General features: G+C 41.1%; 1 protein-coding gene across 2 annotated transcripts in view; it reads right to left on the reverse strand.

Moving 5' to 3' along the window:
* LHFPL3 (LHFPL tetraspan subfamily member 3) overlaps positions 1 to 20,298 on the reverse strand; it is an 81,278-nt gene that overhangs the window by 16,814 nt on the left and 44,166 nt on the right. The window contains exons 2-3 of one of the 2 annotated variants that reach the window (XM_066591972.1): positions 19,099 to 19,335; positions 148 to 174 (exon numbers count right to left, since the gene is read on the reverse strand). In XM_066591972.1, coding sequence (XP_066448069.1) covers positions 158 to 174; positions 19,099 to 19,335 — 254 coding nt within the window. In that variant the 3' untranslated portion in view covers positions 148 to 157. The remainder of the gene's footprint in view (positions 1 to 147; positions 175 to 19,098; positions 19,336 to 20,298) is intronic. The other variant, XM_066591973.1, reaches the window with a different exon arrangement.

A 20,298-nucleotide genomic window follows, 5' to 3' on the forward strand; every position in this document is an offset into this window, starting at 1 on the left:
AAATCCACATAGTATCTAACACGGCCAAAGCACAGGGTATCAACAATAAGCCATGCAAATATAAAAGCAGATGCACATATAAACATTTCACAACGTGGTCATCGATGTGCCATGCTTGGACATTAAATAGCTGTATACTGTACATACCTCAGAAATTTTAGGCATTTCCATCATCTGCGAAGAAGGGAAAACATGCTTGTTAAGGCTTGACTCTGTTAGCAAACCAAATGGTTGGAAAATATACATTTGTAACAAAGTAGTAATTTATTACATGTAGTTACAGAGAAATTATGTCTTTTAATAAACGGAACATTTACAGTACATGTAATAATGCTATTTAGATATAAATAGGAGGACCTATCTTTTATAAAGACCACCTACCATTAGTTTTAGACTCTCATGATTAAAGAAAGAGACTAGAGAAAAACATATTTTCCTAAGTGAATTAACCCCTTAGTGACGGGGCTATCGTAAAACTACGTCCTGCTGTTGCAGGACGTGTATGGAGGGAGGTAGCGGCGCTATCTCCCTCCATACAGCGCAGGCGTCAGCTGTTTATTACAGCTGACACCCGCGGGCAATAGGCGCGCTCGGCGGTTCGGCCGAGCGTGGCTATTAACCCTTTAAATGCCGCTGTCAATTCTGACAGCGGCATTTAAATCCCCCTACACTGTTCGGGGGTCCCGCACGGCCCCCCAGGGTGAGATCGGGGGAGCCGTGCAGGTGTCATGGCAGCCGGGGGCCTAATGAATGGCCCCAGGGCTGCCTTAACAGACTGCCTATGAAGCCATCTATACAGGGTGGCTTGATAGACTGCCTGTCAAAAAGCAGTATGACGTAATGCTATAGCATTACGTCATACTGCAGGAGCGATCAAAGCATCGCATGTTAAAGTCCCCTAGGGGGACTTCAAAGTAAAGTTTAAAAAAAAAATCAATAAAGTTTTTTTAATTGTTAAAAAAAAATAAAAAAAGTTATAGAAGTTTAAATCACCCCCTTTTTGCCATATCTCTTATTAAAAAATCTAAATCTATATATATAAAATTGAATGTATGTCTGCGTGTGTGTGTGTCTGTCTGTCTGTTTGTCCTTTATGCGATACTACACCATTCATCCGATCGCCATGAAACTTTGGGAAGTTGTTGAGTACACTCCTGGGAAGATTATAGGCATAGTACAAATATTCTATGATAAATGGCGCGTGCGCGAGCGTTGTCGACAGTTACGACCCCCCCCCACGTAGATCATTCGATTTCCATCATTGCCACTAATTCTCTCACTTCCCGATGTTGTAGAAACAGGAAATTTGGCACGAGCATTGATTATGTCATAAATAGGAAAAGGTAATGGGTCCCAACTCGATTATTAAATTCTAAGTGCCAAAGAATTAGCGTCCAAATTTTACGTACGGAATCTAATTTTCTCGCTTCCCAATGTCATGGAAACTTGAAATTTGGCACAAGCATTGATTATGTCATAAAAAGGAAAAGTTAATGGGTCCCAACTCGATTATTCAATTTTAAGCGCCAAAGAATTAGCGTCCAAATTTTACGTACGGAATGTAATTTTCTCACTTCCCAATGTCATAGAAACTTGAAATTTGGCACGAGCATTGATTATGTCATAAATAGGAAAAGCTAATGGGTCCCAACTCGATTATTCAATTCTATGTGCCAAAGAATTAGCGTCCAAAATTTACGTACGGAATCTAATTTTCTCATATAGAAACTTGAAATTTGGCACGGGCATTGAATATGTCATAAATAGGAAAAGCTAATGGGTCCCAACTCGATTATTCAATTCTATGCGCAAAAGAATTAGCGTCCAAATTTTACGTATGGAATGTCATTTTCTCACAGAAACTTGAAATTTGGCACGGGCATTGATTATGTCATAAATAGGAAAAGCTAATGGGTCCCAACTCGATTATTCAATTCTAAGCGCAAAACAATTAGCGTCCAAATTTTACGTACAGAATCTAATTTTCTCACTTCCTGATATATATAAATGAATGTATGTCTGTCTGTCTGTCCTTTATGCATTACTACACCATTCATCCAATTGCCATGAGACTTTGGGAAGTTGCTGAGTACACTCCTGGGAAGATTACTGGCATAGTACATCTATCCTAAGATAGGTGGCGCGCGTGCGATCATCGCCGACAGTTATGCCCCCCAGACAAAGATCGTTTGATTTCCATCTCAAGCACGAAAGCAAAAGGCATTACGAGCAACGGGATGTGTGTTCAACCACAAAATGATGCATCCGCCGAACGTTTCGCAAGATAATTGCTGGATATTGAGAATGCTGAGGTAAAATGAAAGCTGTGCTGTGATTGGTTGCTATTTCTTATACTGCTGAGGTAACATGAAAGCTGTGCTGTGATTGGTGGCTACTTCTTATACTACGGAGGTTGCATGAAAGCTGTGCTGTGATTCGTTGTTATATATTATACCACTGAGGTAACATGAAAGCTGCGCTGTGATTGGTTGCTATATATAATACCGCAGAGGTAACATGAAAGCTGTGCTGTGATTGGTTGCTATTTTTTATATTGCTGAGGCAGAATAAAAGTTGCGCTGTGATTGGTTGTTATTTCTCTTACTGCTGAGGTAACATGAAAGCTGCGCTGTGATTGGTTGTTATATATTATACCACTGAGGTAACATGAAAGCTGCGCTGTGATTGGTTGTTATATATTATACCACTGAGGTAACATGAAAGCTGCGCTGTGATTGGTTGTTATCTAGATATATAAAAACGAATGAATGTATGTCTGTCTTCGCAGCAACGCGCGACGGGTAAGCTAGTCATAAAATAAAAATATGTATTTGATATCGCCGCATCCATAAAAGTGTGATCTATCAAAGTAGCGCATTATTTTTCCTGCACGGTGAACGTCGTCCAAAAAAAAAAATAAAGAACACCAGAAATACACTTTTTTAGTTACCCTGTCTCCCAGAAAAAACGCAATAAAAAGCGATCAAAAAGTCGTATGTATTCCAAATTGATACTATTGGAAACTACAGGACATCCCACAAAAAATGAGTCCTTGCTCAACTACGTCGATGAAAAAATAAAAAAGGTATTGCACGCACAAAATGACCGCAGAAAATAATTGAAAAAAATTAAATATCTTAAAAAAAAAAATACAAGTACTACAGCAAAAAAAATACTATATAAGTTTGGTATCGTAGCAATCGTACTGACCCATAGAATAAAAATATGAGGTCGTTTTTGTTGCAGTTTGTGCGCCGTAGAAACAGGACGCACCGAAAGATGGTGGAATGTCGTTTTTTTCCCATTTCTCTCCGCTTAGAATTTTTTTTAAAGTTTTTCAGTAAATTATATGACACAATAAATAGTGCCATTGAAAAATACAACTCATCCCGCAAAAAACAAGCCCACATACAGCGACGTCGATGAATAAATTAAGGAGCTACGATTTTTTTAAAGTGAGTAGGAAAAAACAAAAATGGGAAAAAGCAAAAAAACTCCGTCACTAAGGGGTTAATAGCCAAAATCATATTTCAACAGCTCAATTGCAATGATGGAAGCCTAGACAAGGCAGGATAACACACAGATAAGGCTCGGCATGCATCTTCCCTGTCATTTCCTGGCATCTTGTGGAGAAAGCTGCACTCCATCACTTTATGAAGACTGCACAAATCTATTACATTTTTGTCAATCGACTCCCATTCTTTTCAACTGCCACAAAAGGCACACAGCTTGCAGTATTGTCTAAACAGAAAATACCGTAAAGAAGTGTATATCTCCAATATACACTATAGGTAAACCGGACACAGAAAGGATCTTCAACAGAAACCGCAGGAAGTGCTATTCTAACAGCAGTCCTGCAATATCGGGGAATAGAAACATATTTTTTTAAACCTCTAAATACCGCAGCCAGTTATGGCCTTTGTGACAAGGCTCGATTTTTCAAATCTGACGTGTCACTTTATGTGTTAAATAAATTATCCAAGTGATCCTGAAATTTTATTTTTATGGAGACATGTAGTTTATGTTACTGGTAAATTTTGGTAGATATATTTTCAGCTTATTTATATAAAAGAAAATCACTGAGGTGAGAGAAAAAAATGTACAAAGACATAACTCACAGTAAAAGAAGCCATATATGCATCACCTGATACTGCAGGGCAGGCTTAATCACCACACCCCCTAGCAGCATGTAGACAGCCAGATTGCAATATGAGGGAGCTAAATGTTCAGTGCAAACTCATGTGCAACCACTCAACTCAACCCAAGATTGGAGGAGGGGTGACTGCAGACAACATAGTCTGCACATGTGAACTGATACCAAGGATGCCAGCCATAGATAAGTGTGACACACCATACAGGAATACAACTCCTACTGGCAAAGCATTGGACTGCCCTATATCACCAGTGTGCCACTCTGGCAGGGAATCCTGGGCCCCTGCGGCATCCATAGCACACTGCATGCAAAAAAACGCTGATAAATGCGGGCATTAGTTCACATTTTGTCCAAAACACGCAAGCTGACAGGACATGGCAAGGCCACCACGTGTACGCCAGAACCTACGCTATACTACTAATAGCTAAATAAAATCACAGAGGTGAAAGAAAAAATGTACAAAGACATAACTCACAAAAAAGGAAGCCAAATATGCATCACCTGATACTGTAGGGCAGGCTCAATCACCACATCCCCTGGTAGCATGCAGACAGCGAGATTGCAATATGAGGGAGCTAAATGTTCAGTGCAGACACATGTGCAGCCACTCACCCCAAGCCAAAATTAGGAGAGGATTGACTGCAGACAACATAGGAGATATGATGATTGAGCCTGCCCTGCAGTATCAGGTGATGCATATTTGGCTTCTTTTTCTGTGAGTTATGTATCTATATAAAACATATATACAACATTTAGAAAAAAACATTTGAAAAGACCAAAAGACGCCCATTTTGGAAAATACACCCCTCAAGGATTCATATAGAGTTGTTATGACCATTTTGACCCCACAGGTCTTTCATGGAATTTGTTAACATTGGGCTAAGAAAATTTAAAAAGACAAATTTTTCCAATAATACATAGGTTTAGCTCGTAATCTTTCATTTTCATGAGGGGTGTAGTAAAAAAATCTCCTGATATTTTACTAAGCAATTTCTCCAAAAATGCCCCATATGTGGATATAAACCGCTTTTTTTTGCATGTGGCAGAGCTCAGATAGAAAGAAGTGCTATTTGGTGGGGATAATTTTTGGACATCATGTCACATTTGCTGAGACCCTGAATAACCCAGAACAGTGAACCACCTCAAAGAGACTCCATTTTGGGAACTAAACCCCTTAATGAGGTATAGTGAATGTTCTGACCCCACAAGTGCAGAAGTTGTCAACATTTGACCATAAGGCCTTAGTCAGACGGGCGTTTCTTGCCGCGATTTGCGCATGCGCATGCGTCCGGCGATTTTTTAAAACCATTGCTTCGCAATGGTATCGGACACATGAGCGCTTTTTATGCGCTCGTCCGAAAAATTATAGAACAAAAAAATCGCAGATCGCACCTATCTGCGATCTGCGATTTCTGTTCGCTTCTGTATATGCGCTCAACGGGGCCGGCGGCAGCAGCGCCGACCCCATTGAGAACATATAGAAGACAAATCATTCTTCTCTGCCACAGCTGTAACAGCTGTGGCAGAGAAGAACGATGTTTGCCCATTGAATTCAATGGAGCGGCAATACAGCCGCTCCATTGAAAGCAATGGGCTGCCGGCGTGCGTGGGGTGAATTTTCGGGAAGGGGTTAAATATATAAACCCTTCCCTGCAATTCATGCTAAAATGTGTTAAAATAAAAAAAAATTGTATACTCACCTTTCCGCTGCAGCCAGAGTCCAGCCGCGGCCGCTGTCAGTTCTCCTGAACTGCTTCTCGGCACTATTCAGCCGGCGGGGCTTTAAAATCCCCGCCTGCTGAATGATCCGCCTCTGATCGGTCACAGCCTGACCAATCAGAGGCCGGTTTCACTGAGTGAGTGACTGGGTGAGTGACTGCTGCCTCTCAGCGCTGAGCCAATCAGGGGCAGGTCTGACTCACATCCATTCATGAATTCATGAATGGGTGTGAGTGAGGCATGCCTCTGATTGGCTCAGCGCTGAGCCAATCAGGGGGCAGGTCTGACTCACACCCCCTTCACACCCACTGCAGGACGGCCGCTCGGAGCTGCCGGCAGAAGGTGAGAATGCAATTTTTTTTTATTTTAACACATTTTAGGATGAATTGCAGGTAAGAGCTTATATATTTAAGCCCTTACCGACAATTCATCGGCCCCGCAGCGCATTGCTTTCAATGGAGACGGCTGTATTGCTGTCTCCATTGAATGCAATGCGCTGGACAGCTCCGGCCCGTTTCTAATGAAACGCGGCTAGGAGCAGATTTTCGGGCGATTTGCGGGCGACATGCGCGCACCGGTCACGCGATTTGCGGATGCGCATCCGTCATGCGATCCGCAAATCGCGGCAAAAAACGCCCGTCTGACTAAGCCCTAAAAATGGAGAATGAATTTTTTTCTAATTCTAAGTATGTTTGGCCCCATTTTTCATTCTCATGGAGGGGCAAAAGGAGAAAAAGTACTTCACAACTTGCTGCTTTGTTTCTCCCAAGTACTGCAATATCCCATATGTGGACATAAATTGCTGTTTGGGCACCTGTCAGAGCTTAGAAAGGAAGGAGCACAGATTTTGTTAAAACAATTTTTGGGTGCCATGTTACATTTGCAGAGCACCCTGAGGTACAGTAAAAACGGCCCCAAAGTGACTCCATTTTGGAACATGACACCTGTCAAGGAATTAAGGGGGTATAGGGAGTACTTTGACCCCAGAGGTGTTTGATGAATTTTGTTAACAATGGATTATGAAAAATTACAATTTTTCAAATATGTAGGTTTAGCGCAAAATTCTTCATTTTCCTGATGGACTGTAAGAGAAAAAGCACCCCACAATTTGCTACTCAATTTTTTTTAAGTATTAAAACACCATACATGGGGACGTAAACTGCTGTTTGGGTACATAGCCATGCTTAGAAGGGAAGAAGCGCAGATTTTGAGAATAAATTTTGAATGCAATATCATATTTGCAGAACCCTCTGGAGGTACCCACTAAAGTTGGAATCCCTCAAAGTGACTTCATTATGGGAAGTACATCACCCCTCAGGGAATTCATCTAGATGTGAAAGCAGTAGTTTTATTTGGAGTTTAAATGGTATGTCAACTTATAATGTGGTGCATATGTAAGCTATGCAGAGTCCATCAGGGCTTTTGGGCCGTCATCGTACTGGTTTCATTTTTTATGGCATTCACTGAAAAGTATGAAATGACTTGTCAATTTTATCCTAAGTTTACTTTTTTAAAAAACGTTTTACTACCTTTACACAATAAATTTATTTTTCATCGCCACATTCAGAGAGCTAGAACATTTTAGTTTTTTTGCCTACTGACCTGTGTGGGTGTTTTTTTTTACAGGATAAGCATTTTTCATTGCTGCCATTTTGGGGCAAAGATGACTTTTTGATCACTTTTTATTGCACCTTTTTGGGAGCCAAGTTGTACTAAAAAATGCAGCTACGACATTGCTTTTCTTTACTTTCTTTTTGTTCACCATATGGCATTAATGACGTTAACCTTTTCACAGGATCAGTATAATTACAACAATACCAAATTTACGTTTGTGATTGTTCTCAGCAAGAGAAACCAATTAATCTTGTAGATATGATACCATTTAATGGCTAACAAAAAGACATGATCTAATAGCGAGCTTTCGAAGCTACTCAGGGTTCGTCCTCAGGCTGATGGAATAGATCCGAAAACACATACATATATATATATACTCATATATATATAAAAGGCACAGACATAGTGTGATTAATTTGCACTTAAAACAGTACCAGAACAGTATGAGTAAAGGAGTAAATACCTAATTAGTTCCCTGATAAGGGATGTGAAAGTTTTATGGTCCCTAAATTGGTGTTAGGGGGTCATCAGGCCTGTGTGTTATCTGTGCTATAGATTTCTTATCATCTATAGTCACGGATGAACCCTCTTGAAATATTTAGGCCTGTGTTGAAAGTGTCTGACACCAAGACCAGAAGTTGCCTTTCAATATAGTAACTTTCATATGTTCTATGTTGTGTAAGTGACTAGAAAAGTGCTCTGCCACAGGGAGTTCTGTATTTCTCTCTTTAATTGTATGGCAGTGAGACCTCATCCTTGCTTTCAGTTTTTGTCCTCTTTCTCCAACATAAAGGATGAGCCTACTAAATGACTTTGTACAATTCTGGGGTACAGACAACATATTCATCACTTTTCATTGCATGTTTTGGGAGCAGAGTTGTATAAAACACTGCAGCTTTGACATTGTTTTCTTTTTGTATGCAATTTGCTGTGTGGTATAAATGATATGTTCTCCTTATTCTGCGGTTCAGTAGAATTTTGGCAAAAGTTTATTATATTTTACTACTTTTGGACAATAATTTAACTTTTCACAGAAAAGAAAATCAATCATTTTAGCATTCTTTTACCATGCAGCATAAATAACGTAATTTTAGAGTATGTGTCATTACGAACACTTTTTTGTTGTGGTATCACCACAATAAACAGCAACACATGTTTTACTACATCTATTCCCCACAAGATGCTCCACAAGATGACTTGAACATGCGATCAATTGATACTTTACATAAGCAGTGCAGTGTATTATCTCTAACTGTCATTTTCTTAATGACAATTATGCCACTAAGATCCCGCCTCGGCCATTATACGTGATACACTCAGAGATTGCATCATGGGTGGGAGGAATGATTTGAGAAAAGCTACTCCAAACCGCTTAGATGCTGGAGTCAGTTATGGGTCTCCAATAATTACCCGATTGTTAAGCGGTTACTGACAGTCTAATGCATTAGGACAACAGTGTGCATAACCCTGCTAACTTCTTCTGAAGTAGCGAGAAGATAAAGCTGAAGCTTGGACGTCATTGGACCTTTCAACAGGACAATGATCCCGGGCATACCTCAAAGTGCACTAAGGCATGGTTTCAGAAGTGGTCCATGAGTGGTCATCACAGCCACTTGACTTGAACCCCATAGAAAATGTTTGGTAGGATTTGAAGACGGTTGCAGTGTACTGGAGGTCGTTAAACATGAGGAAATGGGCTAAGATTCCTCAAGAAGCTGGTGTCTGGCTATGCATCACTTTTGCAGCAGATCATAAGAGCAAACAAATATTTTACTATGTATTAAAATGCTTAGCATGAAGGGATTGATTAAAGGTCCCTTTACATTGTACGACTGTTGGGCACATAAGCGCCTGACAGACATCCCATGGATTGCCGCCCGACTATTGCTCCTGTGCTTACACAGCAGTGGTGGTCGTTAAAGTGAATGGAGGCAGAGCGGGCCGGGGATCATTTCAGCCACCAGCCTCAATTCACAGTAAACAGGAGTTGAAAGGGCTGAAAGGAGCTTGGTTTTTAGTTCTGCTAAAAACTAAGTGACTCCGACAAGTGAAAGATTTTTCACTCTCAAGTGCCGTTTCCAGTGAGAATTTGAGCAATAATTGCCCCATGTAAAGTATCCTTTATTCTGACACTACAGTAATCATTAGAAGTCCCTCGTACATTAGGAGGTCCCTCGTACGTCCTATGTATATTAACACTTAGCGGCTGCCTATCTCCCATGTCACAAAAGCCAAGTGCCCAAACATTTGCAATGAAAACATCCACAGTACGCATCAAGCCTACTCATCTCAGTCTACTGCTGCCCACAAGTAATCACACACAGGAGCAACTTATATTATGTCCTTCCTAGTAGCTAGCACTACATCAGGAACACAGCAGCATTGATTCTCCAGATCCTGGTAGGCAGCATGTGTTTCACCAGGAGACGGGGACTGTGGTAGACATGTTAGTTTGTGGCATATCTGCTAGGGGCAGAGCAAATCTCTTTTTTTCATTAGACTCTGATGGTACATGGTAGCATGGCTGATCATAAATGGCAAAAAGGTGGAAAAAAGTGTTGTCACCATTTGTAAAATCTTGGTCGCATAGAATTGGAGACTTTTATCTGACCATAAAAATAGCTATGCATGGGCTGTCAAATGTCCTCGTCCCTCATTACACAAAGAGTATATAAACAAAATGAGTAATAGGTTTGTGTTGGAGATAAACTGTTTATCTTAACCCCTTAGTGACCAAGCCTGTTTACTCATTAATTTTAGAAATTTGACGTGTCACTTTAACAAAGAATAACTCTGTTAAGGTTTTGCATATCCAAGTGATTCTGACATTGCTTTTTTGACACATATTGTACTTTATTTAGGTGGTGAAAACAGACTGATAGAATGTGTACATTTATTAAAAGCACCAAAATTGGGAAAATTCTGAAAAAAATTGACATTTTTTCACATTTTCAATTGCAATCTCTCAAATATGTGCAAACATGCTCTACAAATTTTTGATAAGATATATATTTCCATCTGTTAACTTTATTCTGGATGCACATTTCAAAAACTTTCTTTTTTTTTTAACCATTTAGGAAACGTACCAATTTAACATTGATTATCAACATTTTGAGGAACACTTTGTTTTCCTGCACCAGGCCAAAATTGCAAAGGCTCATAGGTGTCAGAATGATGGATACCCCCACACATGACCCCATTTAAAAAACTACACCCCTAATATATTCACCAAGGGGTGTCATGAGTATTTTTACCTCACAGTTTTTTTCAGGAATAAATGCAATTTAGAGGAGAGAAAATAAAATTTTATATTTTTGCAAATATGTCATTTTAAAGGCAACTTTTTTCTACAGTGCACATAAAAGTGAGGATTTACACTCCAAAATGGTTCTTTTGTGTTCAGAAACATACCCATTGTGGCCCTAATCTTATGTCCGTATGCAGAACGGCGCCCAAAATGAAAGGAGCAGTCAGTGGCTTTCAGAACAGAAATATAGTTGAAGGCGTTTTATGTCCCATTGCACACTTATAGAGCCCTTGTGCGGCCAAAACGATAGAGAACCCCCACAAATGACCCCATTTTGAAAACTAGACCCCTTAACGAATTGATCTAGGGGTGTATTGCGTATTTTGACAACACAGTTTTTGGATGAATCTAAGCAAAACAGAAGGAAAAATTTATGATTTTCATTTTTTTGGCAATTGTGTCATGTTAAAAAGTTTTTTTTGTACAGCACACATATGAATGAAGACCTGCACCCCAAAATGGATACTCCTGTTTGTCCCGTGTCTCTGTGCACAACGGGGTCCAAACCAAAAAGAGAAGACGGTGGCTTTCAGAACAGACATTTTGCTTGAAGGTGTTTAGGCCCCATTGCCCACTTGTAGAGCCACTGAGTGGTCAAAACGATGGAGCACCCCCACATGTGACCCCATTTTGAAAACTAGACCCTTTAAAGAATTCATCTAGGGATGTATTGTGTATTTTGACCCTACAGTTTTTGAATGAATCTAAACAAAGCAGAAGGAAAAATTTACAATTTAAATTTTTTGGGCAATTGTGTCATTTTAAAAACAGTTTTTTTTTTGTATGGCACACATATAAATGAAGACCTGCACCCCAAAATGGATACACTTTTTTATCCTGTGTTCAGAAACATACCTAATGTAGCCCCAATATACTTATAGGACATATGGCTAGGCCTATAATGGAGGAAACACCCATTGGATTTCAGGGCACAACAGAATACATTCCAGGCCTCTTTGCTCACTTGTGCAGAAAAAAAATTGACTCCCTAAAAACAATCCCTCCTCCTCCTTTTTGGCATTACCTAAATCTTAGATAAAAGAAATAATGTAAACTGTGTGGTATGTCTGAAAACGGGTAATTACAGAGGCCTGGTTGGGATGGGCACATGGGGCAATAACACTGGGTATCCCTGCTCCCATGCTTTTTCGGGGGGTACTGCTTGACCTCAGTGGCAGGGATGGGGTGTAAAAAGTGGCGCTCAGTGAGGCTTCGTAAGCTTGCTGAGGTGCGGCGGCCTCAAACAGAAGGTATTCAACAAGCTGCTCCTGGAATTGCAGGAAGGCAGTAAATTATGTAATACAGGTAGCCGTCTGAATAACGCCGGACTCACAGGGTCATATGTGGAATCTGCTTGCAGAGGCCCGCAGCGGATCTTAGCTGTGAGCCCGGCCATGGCGCTGCGTATGGCTGCGTAATGTACGGCGCATAACTGTGTACTCACACAGGCGGTCATACGCAGTACACCTTTTTTTGTTTAGATTTCCTGCGCCGTCGCTTAGCAATGACACAGTTACCCGCAGCACGGAGATTTTGAAATCGCCGGACTCTCCAGCCTTCTGCGCATACGCTCTACATCGGCACATGTGCAGAAGACTGTGGCAGGTCCAGATCATCGCGGGACATTAGGGAGGATGGAGGTGACTATTTTCAGCTGCCTCCATGGATCCTATCTCTTGGATAATGGCAATCACGGGCCAGGGAACCGCTCACCGTGGTCCCCGGTAGCAACTCCTGCTTCCCATGTACCTTAAGTAGCTGGGAGCCAGGAGATTTCAAATCTCCCGGGCCTCCCAGCCTTCTACATCTGCACGTGACGTCATACGTCTGGCACGCATGCGCAGAAGGTGGTGTCAGGTCCTTTCCGGACCAGATCATCATGGTTCATCACGGAGGATGGAGGTAACTATTTTCAGCTGCCCTCATGGATCCAATAGTACCTGTTTTATCCACTATCTACGGCCTATCTGCTAGGTCAACTTATGTATATGTACCCCATTTATAAATTATTTACAGGCATCCTGTCTATTTTGGGTATTTTCTTTTTTTTCTTGAGCTGTACCAAGATGCACCATAATGTATGTGGTTTGGGTGTTTGCTTGTAATTTCTTTGTATATTTCAAAATGTTTAATAAAAAAAAACTTGGTTGCATTGGAAACCATTTTGGCTCCTGTAGGGAGCCCTGTATGAATAGGGGTTGCGTTATTAGCACAATCCCTTCAACTTTATTTTTTAAATCAGAATTTTAGCCCCATTTTTTATGGTTCAAAAAGTATTTATTGAGGCATAGACAGAAAGATATATAATGCATTCCAAGCTGTTTTACATTAATAGTACATACGCACTTTAAAATGCACTGGCTTTCACACTCCACCGACTCTCGACTGTGGAGCCTATTGCTAGCAAGTCTCCGCCGAAATTTTTACACTGAAAAGAAAAATTCTAACCAGCCACGAGGTAAAGAACCAAGTGGGAACAGGAGGACAAACATAAAAGAAAATTAACAAAAGACAGTACTCCTTAGAGCATAGGTAAGGTGAGTAGGGGCTGGGGTCAGAGTGTGGGTGAATAGGGGATGAGTCTGTGTCTCCTGTTATGGGGCACCATACCAGGAGCCACAAAAAGGAAAACAAAAATACCCACAATTCAAGTGTGTCGAGGGAGCGGCCCATCCCCACCAAAGGAAGGGTGGCACTCTCCCCTTCGCTCCCGAAGAGACGATGGGAGGAGACATGCCTATGTCGTGATTGACAGCTGATCCATCCACTCCCAAACTCTGCAGGATATTCTGAAATCAAGCCAAGGCTGCCAAGTTGCATAGAACCCCACCAGGGCTGCATCCTCCTCTGCCCTCATCTCCTCGAATCTTGCCAGCGTGTTTACCGCCTCCAGCCAGTGAATCCTGGCAGGGCCCGAAGCGGATCGCCAGAGCCTTGGGATGACCTGCCTGACCGCTTGAACAAAAAAAAAGCAAAAAAAAAAAGCAGTAGACCTTTCCTTACATGGGCAATGGACCCCGGGAACAAGGCAAAGGACAGCAAAGCTATCTCAGGCATGAGTACCACATCCGCGCCACATAGGCTGTTGTACAGCCTCACTACGTCTGTCCAAAGTGCCGCTACCGGAGGGCATTCCCACCATATGTGGACCATATTACCCCTTCCGCCAGAGCACCTCCAACGCAGGCGGGAGGACTGAGGGAACATTTTATGTAGTCGTTCCGGGGTCGTGTACCATTGTGACAAAATCTTGTAGTTTAGCTCATGCAGCCTGTGTGGGTTAGGGTGAAAGCCTTCTGCCAAAGATCTGAGGAAAAGCTTTTTCCCATCTCACTCTCCCATGCTCCCACAAACCCTGGGAGTTTGTCCCCCATCTCACGATCTAGCAGTATCTTGTACAAAAGTGTCTGGGTGATTCAGGTGACATGCACAGCTCCTCGAAGGGACAAAAGAGCTTTGGTTAGATTCGACTTGGGTGTCGGGGAGTCCAGCGAGCCCCTCAATTGTAAATATACCATCCATGCTCCTGGCGGTACCCGTGAACCTGCAAAGAACTCCACCAGGGGTCTAATCCCAGACTGAATCATCACATCTTTAGCCCCATTTTAAAAAATTATAATGTACAGTCATACATCTATACATACACCCAGTCACATTGATGTACAGGTCTGTCAAATTGCAGGCATGTCCTACATCAATATGTGGCAATCAGCTAAGAATATCACGTGCGTGGCTTCTGGCTTAATTTATCAAATGGTCCATTTATGTGGTCTATACACCTGGATGGTAGCATTAATATAATTTTCCATAAGTCCTCACCTTATTCATGATCACAGGCTTTAGTTGAAAATCATTGAGCACTATTCTAGATTAACTTCCCCAATTTGTAAAATATAACATTTGAATTTATACATTACATTATACCATTACCAAAACCTCTGATGCTGATGTGAACAAGCCCTTACATACCGTAACATTCACCGGTGAAAAGAGTTTTTCACATCCTCAAGTTGACATGTTCATTCAAGATTCTAATTATTTGCATCTTTAGGTGTTAAGGTAAAAATGAAACTACAAAAGTGCTGCTGGATGCGCACAGCCAAACCGCGTTCACCCAGGGTGGCCAACGGTCACACGATTTTGCAGGTAATTTGCTTGGCCCATTGCTACTACATGAATGCAAGATTTGGCTGTGTGCATCCAACCACACCTTGTGCTTTCATCCTTAGATGTACAAGAAAATCATTCTTAGCAAGCTGCTGAATGCCCTGCATAAAAAAGCCTCATACAGTGTCATGCATTTTAAATGGCTACTTCAGTGAAAGCATGTTTTTCCATCTCTGCCCCCCTAACCTGACTATATGTCACACTATGGAGGTCTCCTCTATGTATTGCGACCACTTCCATGCACTACCAATGCTTATCAGACACTATCTTCAGAGTGAGATTTTTTACTTTAACATTCAAATTAATCCCATGATTTAGAGACACAGCTTTAGGGCTCCTTCCCACGGACGGATTTCTGCCGCGTAATCCGTGGCGAAAATCCGCCGCGCTGTCCGCAGCTATTAGGTTCTATTAAACCTAATAGCTCAATGCTCACGGTGCGGAATTCCATCGCGGAATTCCGCACCATGAAATCACCCGTCCTCACCCGCGGCATGCTCTATTTGCCGCGGGTGTACGCGCGGACGGCTTCCATTGCAGTCAATGGAAGCCCGCCCGTCACGCTATCTTCCGCTGTAGCACAGCGGAAGATAGCATGATACCGCTTCCCCGCCCACTGCCAGCCGCGTCATATGACGCGGCCAGAGCGTCATGTGATGCTGTGGGCGTGTCATATGACGCAGGCAGCGCATGTGCGCCGAAGCGTCATGCGGGACAGAAGACTCCGGATCCGGAGGTAAGTATTGGGTTCTCTGGGGGGCGCCGTGACAGGAATTCCGCGGTGGAGCCCGTCACAGCCGTGTGCAGCCGGCCTTACCTAGAAACTGTACCATTCTGCCTCCTGTTATCATTACCTTCTATATTTACTTATATAAATATACAGTCAGGAGGATGAGCTGTGATCTCCTCTATTATAACCGTGTGATAGGAGCTGTGTGATCATCATCAGTAACTGTGACAGGAGTGCCTGTGTCCCCCTCTAGACAGTTTCTGTGGTTGATTCATGTAACAGCACTACACAGACTGAGAAATTAACTAGTTTTAGACAGCATAATCCCCAAGCCGATCTGAACTGGTCAGAATTGAGATCACATAAGCAGCTGAGGAAAAAGGCCAGGAGTTTCAGATAGAAAGGAATAACTGACAAGTTAAGACTAGCTATATATTGGAGGGGATAGCTGCAAAATGAATGACAAAAAAAAAACCAAACACACACAACACCGGAGAGGCCCTTTAAAGTGAAATAAAAGAATTAACTTTGCCAATAGTTTGGGAGCCCTTACGGCACTCCCTAGTAAAATTTTGCAAATTCTAAATCCCCAATAGTCACCTTCCAGGCTTTGCCTGAAGCCTGCATGTTCTTATAGCCCCAGAAAGATGGTTATTATAAACTGCACAGGTAATAAATTGTGGTAAGAGAGCAATGTAATGGAGCAACTTATGGAGCTAACAATATAGCTCTGGGCAAAAGTAAAACTTTTTGTTTTCAACTGATGTTTTACTTTAAAAACTTGATTTCTTGCCTTGCATTCTCTTTCAGCTCACTGTGTCTATAAATATACAAACTGTAAATGTTAGATCTTTGACACATTTAAAGGGAACCTGTCACATAAAAAACGCAATCCATTCTGCAGGACCAGGAGGCTATAGACTAGGAGGAGCTGAGAAGATTGATAGTTTTGTGTGAATAGCTCTCCCTGCTGAGCTATCCAGCCTTCTGGACAACTCCCCTACTGGACCTTAGCCTGGTTCCAATACTACTGATCCAGTTTCCTGTCTTGGCTCCGTCCTGCTACTGATTAGACTTCCTATATAAGCCTGGCCCTTCCACTGCACTATTGCGAGATTATTGTGATCTGTGTCTTTAGTCAAACAACTAGGAAAAAGTCTACATTCAGGTCATGATTAAGTCTTAATTATTTAATAATCAAGAGAGATACCCTGATTGGTCGAAAAGCTGCCAGGCAGGCAATGCTCAACTTTGTAATATAATTTAAGAACAGACCTGTGGCACAGCAGCTGAGGACTGGCAATTATTTACATTATGTCCATACAAGTGCTACATAGACGTGGTATGTACATTATATACTCCCCTTGTCCTCAATAACTCAGGTGTCATCATACTGAAATAACACACAGATCTCTAGAATGATAGCAGAGAATGGTAACGGGTTGCAAAAAATATTTATATTTTCAAACAAACACACTTATGTCAAACAATAACTTAATAAACAATAATTATACATAGGAGAACATTTCCCCTACTGTACAAACAATTTGAATTACTCTTGAAATGATGAAAGGAACACTTGAATTAAATCATGTGTAATATATGGCTATATGCACTCCGCATGCTGCTGCGGAACTGTTGTATTATGTCTACACCGGAAGATAGGGGCCGACCGGCCTTTGATGGAGTGAACGCCCCCTGTCAGGTCCCTAGCTTCCGATTGGCTAGTACTGCTGCAGGGAGAGAGCAGACTGAGAGTCAAGGTGTTGTGGAGACAGCAGGTAACACTGACAGTGGGGACAGATTGTTTCCTCCTGATGCCGAACTCATACCTCATACAGCAATACCAAGTTTATATATGGTCTCTCTTTTGCTGTACTACTCAAAATTTTTTTTTGATATTTAAGAAAAAAAAAGAAGGTAAGAAAATTGCTTTGTTGCCCTCCTTTGACTGACATAACTTTTTAATTTTTTCCATTGACGAAGCTATGCGAGTGCCCATTTTTTGTGGAGTGACCTGTAGTTTTTATTGATACTATTAAGGGGTACATATCACTTTTTGATAACTTTTTCAGGTTTTTTTGACCCCCCCAAAAAAGTGCAATTCTGGTTTTACATAATTTATTTTCTGATGGCATTCACCGTGCAGGATAAATACGTTTTACTACCTTGATCAAACTGGCCATAGCAAAGCACTGGAAAAATGGTTAAACAGTATAACCCTGCCATCTAGAGCAGTGTATATCAACTCCAGTCCTCAAGTACAGCCAACAGGGTTTTTTTGCATGATTTTCTTAAGTTTTGTACAGGTGATATAATTATTGCCAGTGCCTTAGAATTTGCTACAGTTATTCTCTCTACAGGTTATCCTGAAATCATGACCTGTTAGGGTGTGCATGAGTACTGGCCTGGAGTTGAGAAACATTGCTATAAAGCAGTTGATTCAATAGGTTAATGAAAAATATTTGATCGTAAAAGACTGTGCATATAATTAAGGGTAAGGTTCAATAATTTCATAGGTTGTGGGGTGTATATAGCACATTAAAGGAATATGAAATTCAGAGTTACATTAACTATAACACATCGTTTGTGGTATAGGTGATTAACAGTTCTATATGTCAGATTCAGTATGTGGCTTGTACCACTGGACCATTGAAGGTGCGTATTAAATGTCATTTGTGTGATATACCTAATGCAGACAGCACATATACATCTGTGGTATCGCAGCATTTTCATGAGGTGCACCAGAATAAAATGGAAGGCTTTACATTTCATGGCATAGAGTAGGTCCATTGATGTATGAGAGGTGGAGACTACAGGAGGGTTTATTAAACTCGTAAACCAAATGGATTTTGAAATTAGATTCTACAAATCCACGTGGTCTAAATAAGAGATATGATATTAGTTTACATTACTGAACACTAATATTTTCTATACAGATTAAAACTTTTATGAGAAACTATGATTGATGGAGGATGTTTCTCTTTTTATACCTTACCCGTCATTGTTTGAATAGCCATGATTAAGGACACTTAGTCAGAAATGCGTTGGCTAACTCAGTGGTGTGGGCTTATGATGTAGGTGTCTCACGTTTTTGGAATAAAGTGGTTACTATTTTATCGGACAGCTGGTGCTGGATATTTATTATTTATCGATACAAGAGTATAATATGGAAGTTAATTGCTGATGCCAAAAATGCAGCATGAATGTATTTCAATTCAACTAAGCTAGCTAGCTTAAGTGTAAACTTGGTCTAACAATTGTATGGGGTGATACATAGCTTTTTTTATTTAATTTTTTCAAAACATTAATAATTAGGTGTGGGGAAAAAAGCAAGCTATGCAACATTTTGCATAGTCTTTCAGTAAATGTTGACTTTATCATTGGATATAATGAAATGCTACTTACCTTTTGTTTCAAGTTTGAGCTGCTCAGCCATTAAGGTGTCCAATCTGTTACCCAGCACAAAGGCCAGAAAAGATAAGATGAGAGCGTCCAAAATTCCAATGATTGCCAAAATGTATGCCCAACGCACTGAACATGCACCAAGGGAATACTTGTCGGTCTTTTCACCACACATACGTCTGACTTCGTCTGCATCCCAACCGTCAGGAAATATCATACAACCAAGAACAAGGCAAGCAGCTGGGGGCACAAGAAAAACATATTACTAAGGCAAGTAGCAAGTAACAAGTGAAAACACACAAACTATTAAAATCTTAAAAACCTGAAGCTTCTCTTCAGTTTACTGCAAAAAAAAGTAGTAGACTCAAATTTGCTGCTTTTCTTCTTTTGTACTGGTGACATTTATATAATAATAATAATATCTTCGCTATTCATATCAGAGTCAAAAGTAATAAACGTGTGCAAATTTGGAGGTGGCAGAGAAATGGAGGACTTATTAGATGCTCAACTACGCTTTCGGCTGATGCAACTACGAAGGGGTGCTAATAAGTATTGAGCCTTACCCAGAAAAATAATTGAGCTAGGAAGCTGTAAATTGCAGGGTGTACTATTTGTCTATACTCAATGATACAAAAATCAACTACCTACGATTTTAGCATATCTTTTTTTTCCGGTCCAAAGTGAACATGGCAGCATCTCCAAGGACGTTCCGTTGTGAGGGTATATATATATATTGCCATATGTTCTTTATACTTTTATACCTATATGCAAGTTTTATTCAATTCCAAATGAAAAAAACTTATATGTCGCCTTACATCAGATATTCCAAGGCTTTAGAAGGCTGAGAGAGATGTTCTAGAAATTCAGAGATGATACCGAACCAGACATGAAGGACGCGTGTACTTGGCCGTTTTCCCAGAAGCCCATATCAAGATGTTCCACTATGTACATAATTTTCACTGTCCCAGGCCGGAAATCCGGACTTCTTAGAATTGAGTGGGTGATTCTTTGCACTGGAGTTAATTAAATACGTGATTTTCTGTACAAGCCAGAGGCGCCTCACTGTCTAAGGCGGAAATCCGGACTTCCCATATATGGTTATGAGCCCATCACCCCCTGGTGGGGATGGGACAAAGGGTATAAGATCTCATGTAATCTGTAATAAAGCACGTCGGCAAAGCGCAGCCATGCCCCGTGTGAGGA

This window comes from Eleutherodactylus coqui, chromosome 2 (assembly GCF_035609145.1).
Source record: "Eleutherodactylus coqui strain aEleCoq1 chromosome 2, aEleCoq1.hap1, whole genome shotgun sequence".
In the NCBI taxonomy this organism is placed as follows: Eukaryota; Metazoa; Chordata; class Amphibia; order Anura; family Eleutherodactylidae; genus Eleutherodactylus; species Eleutherodactylus coqui.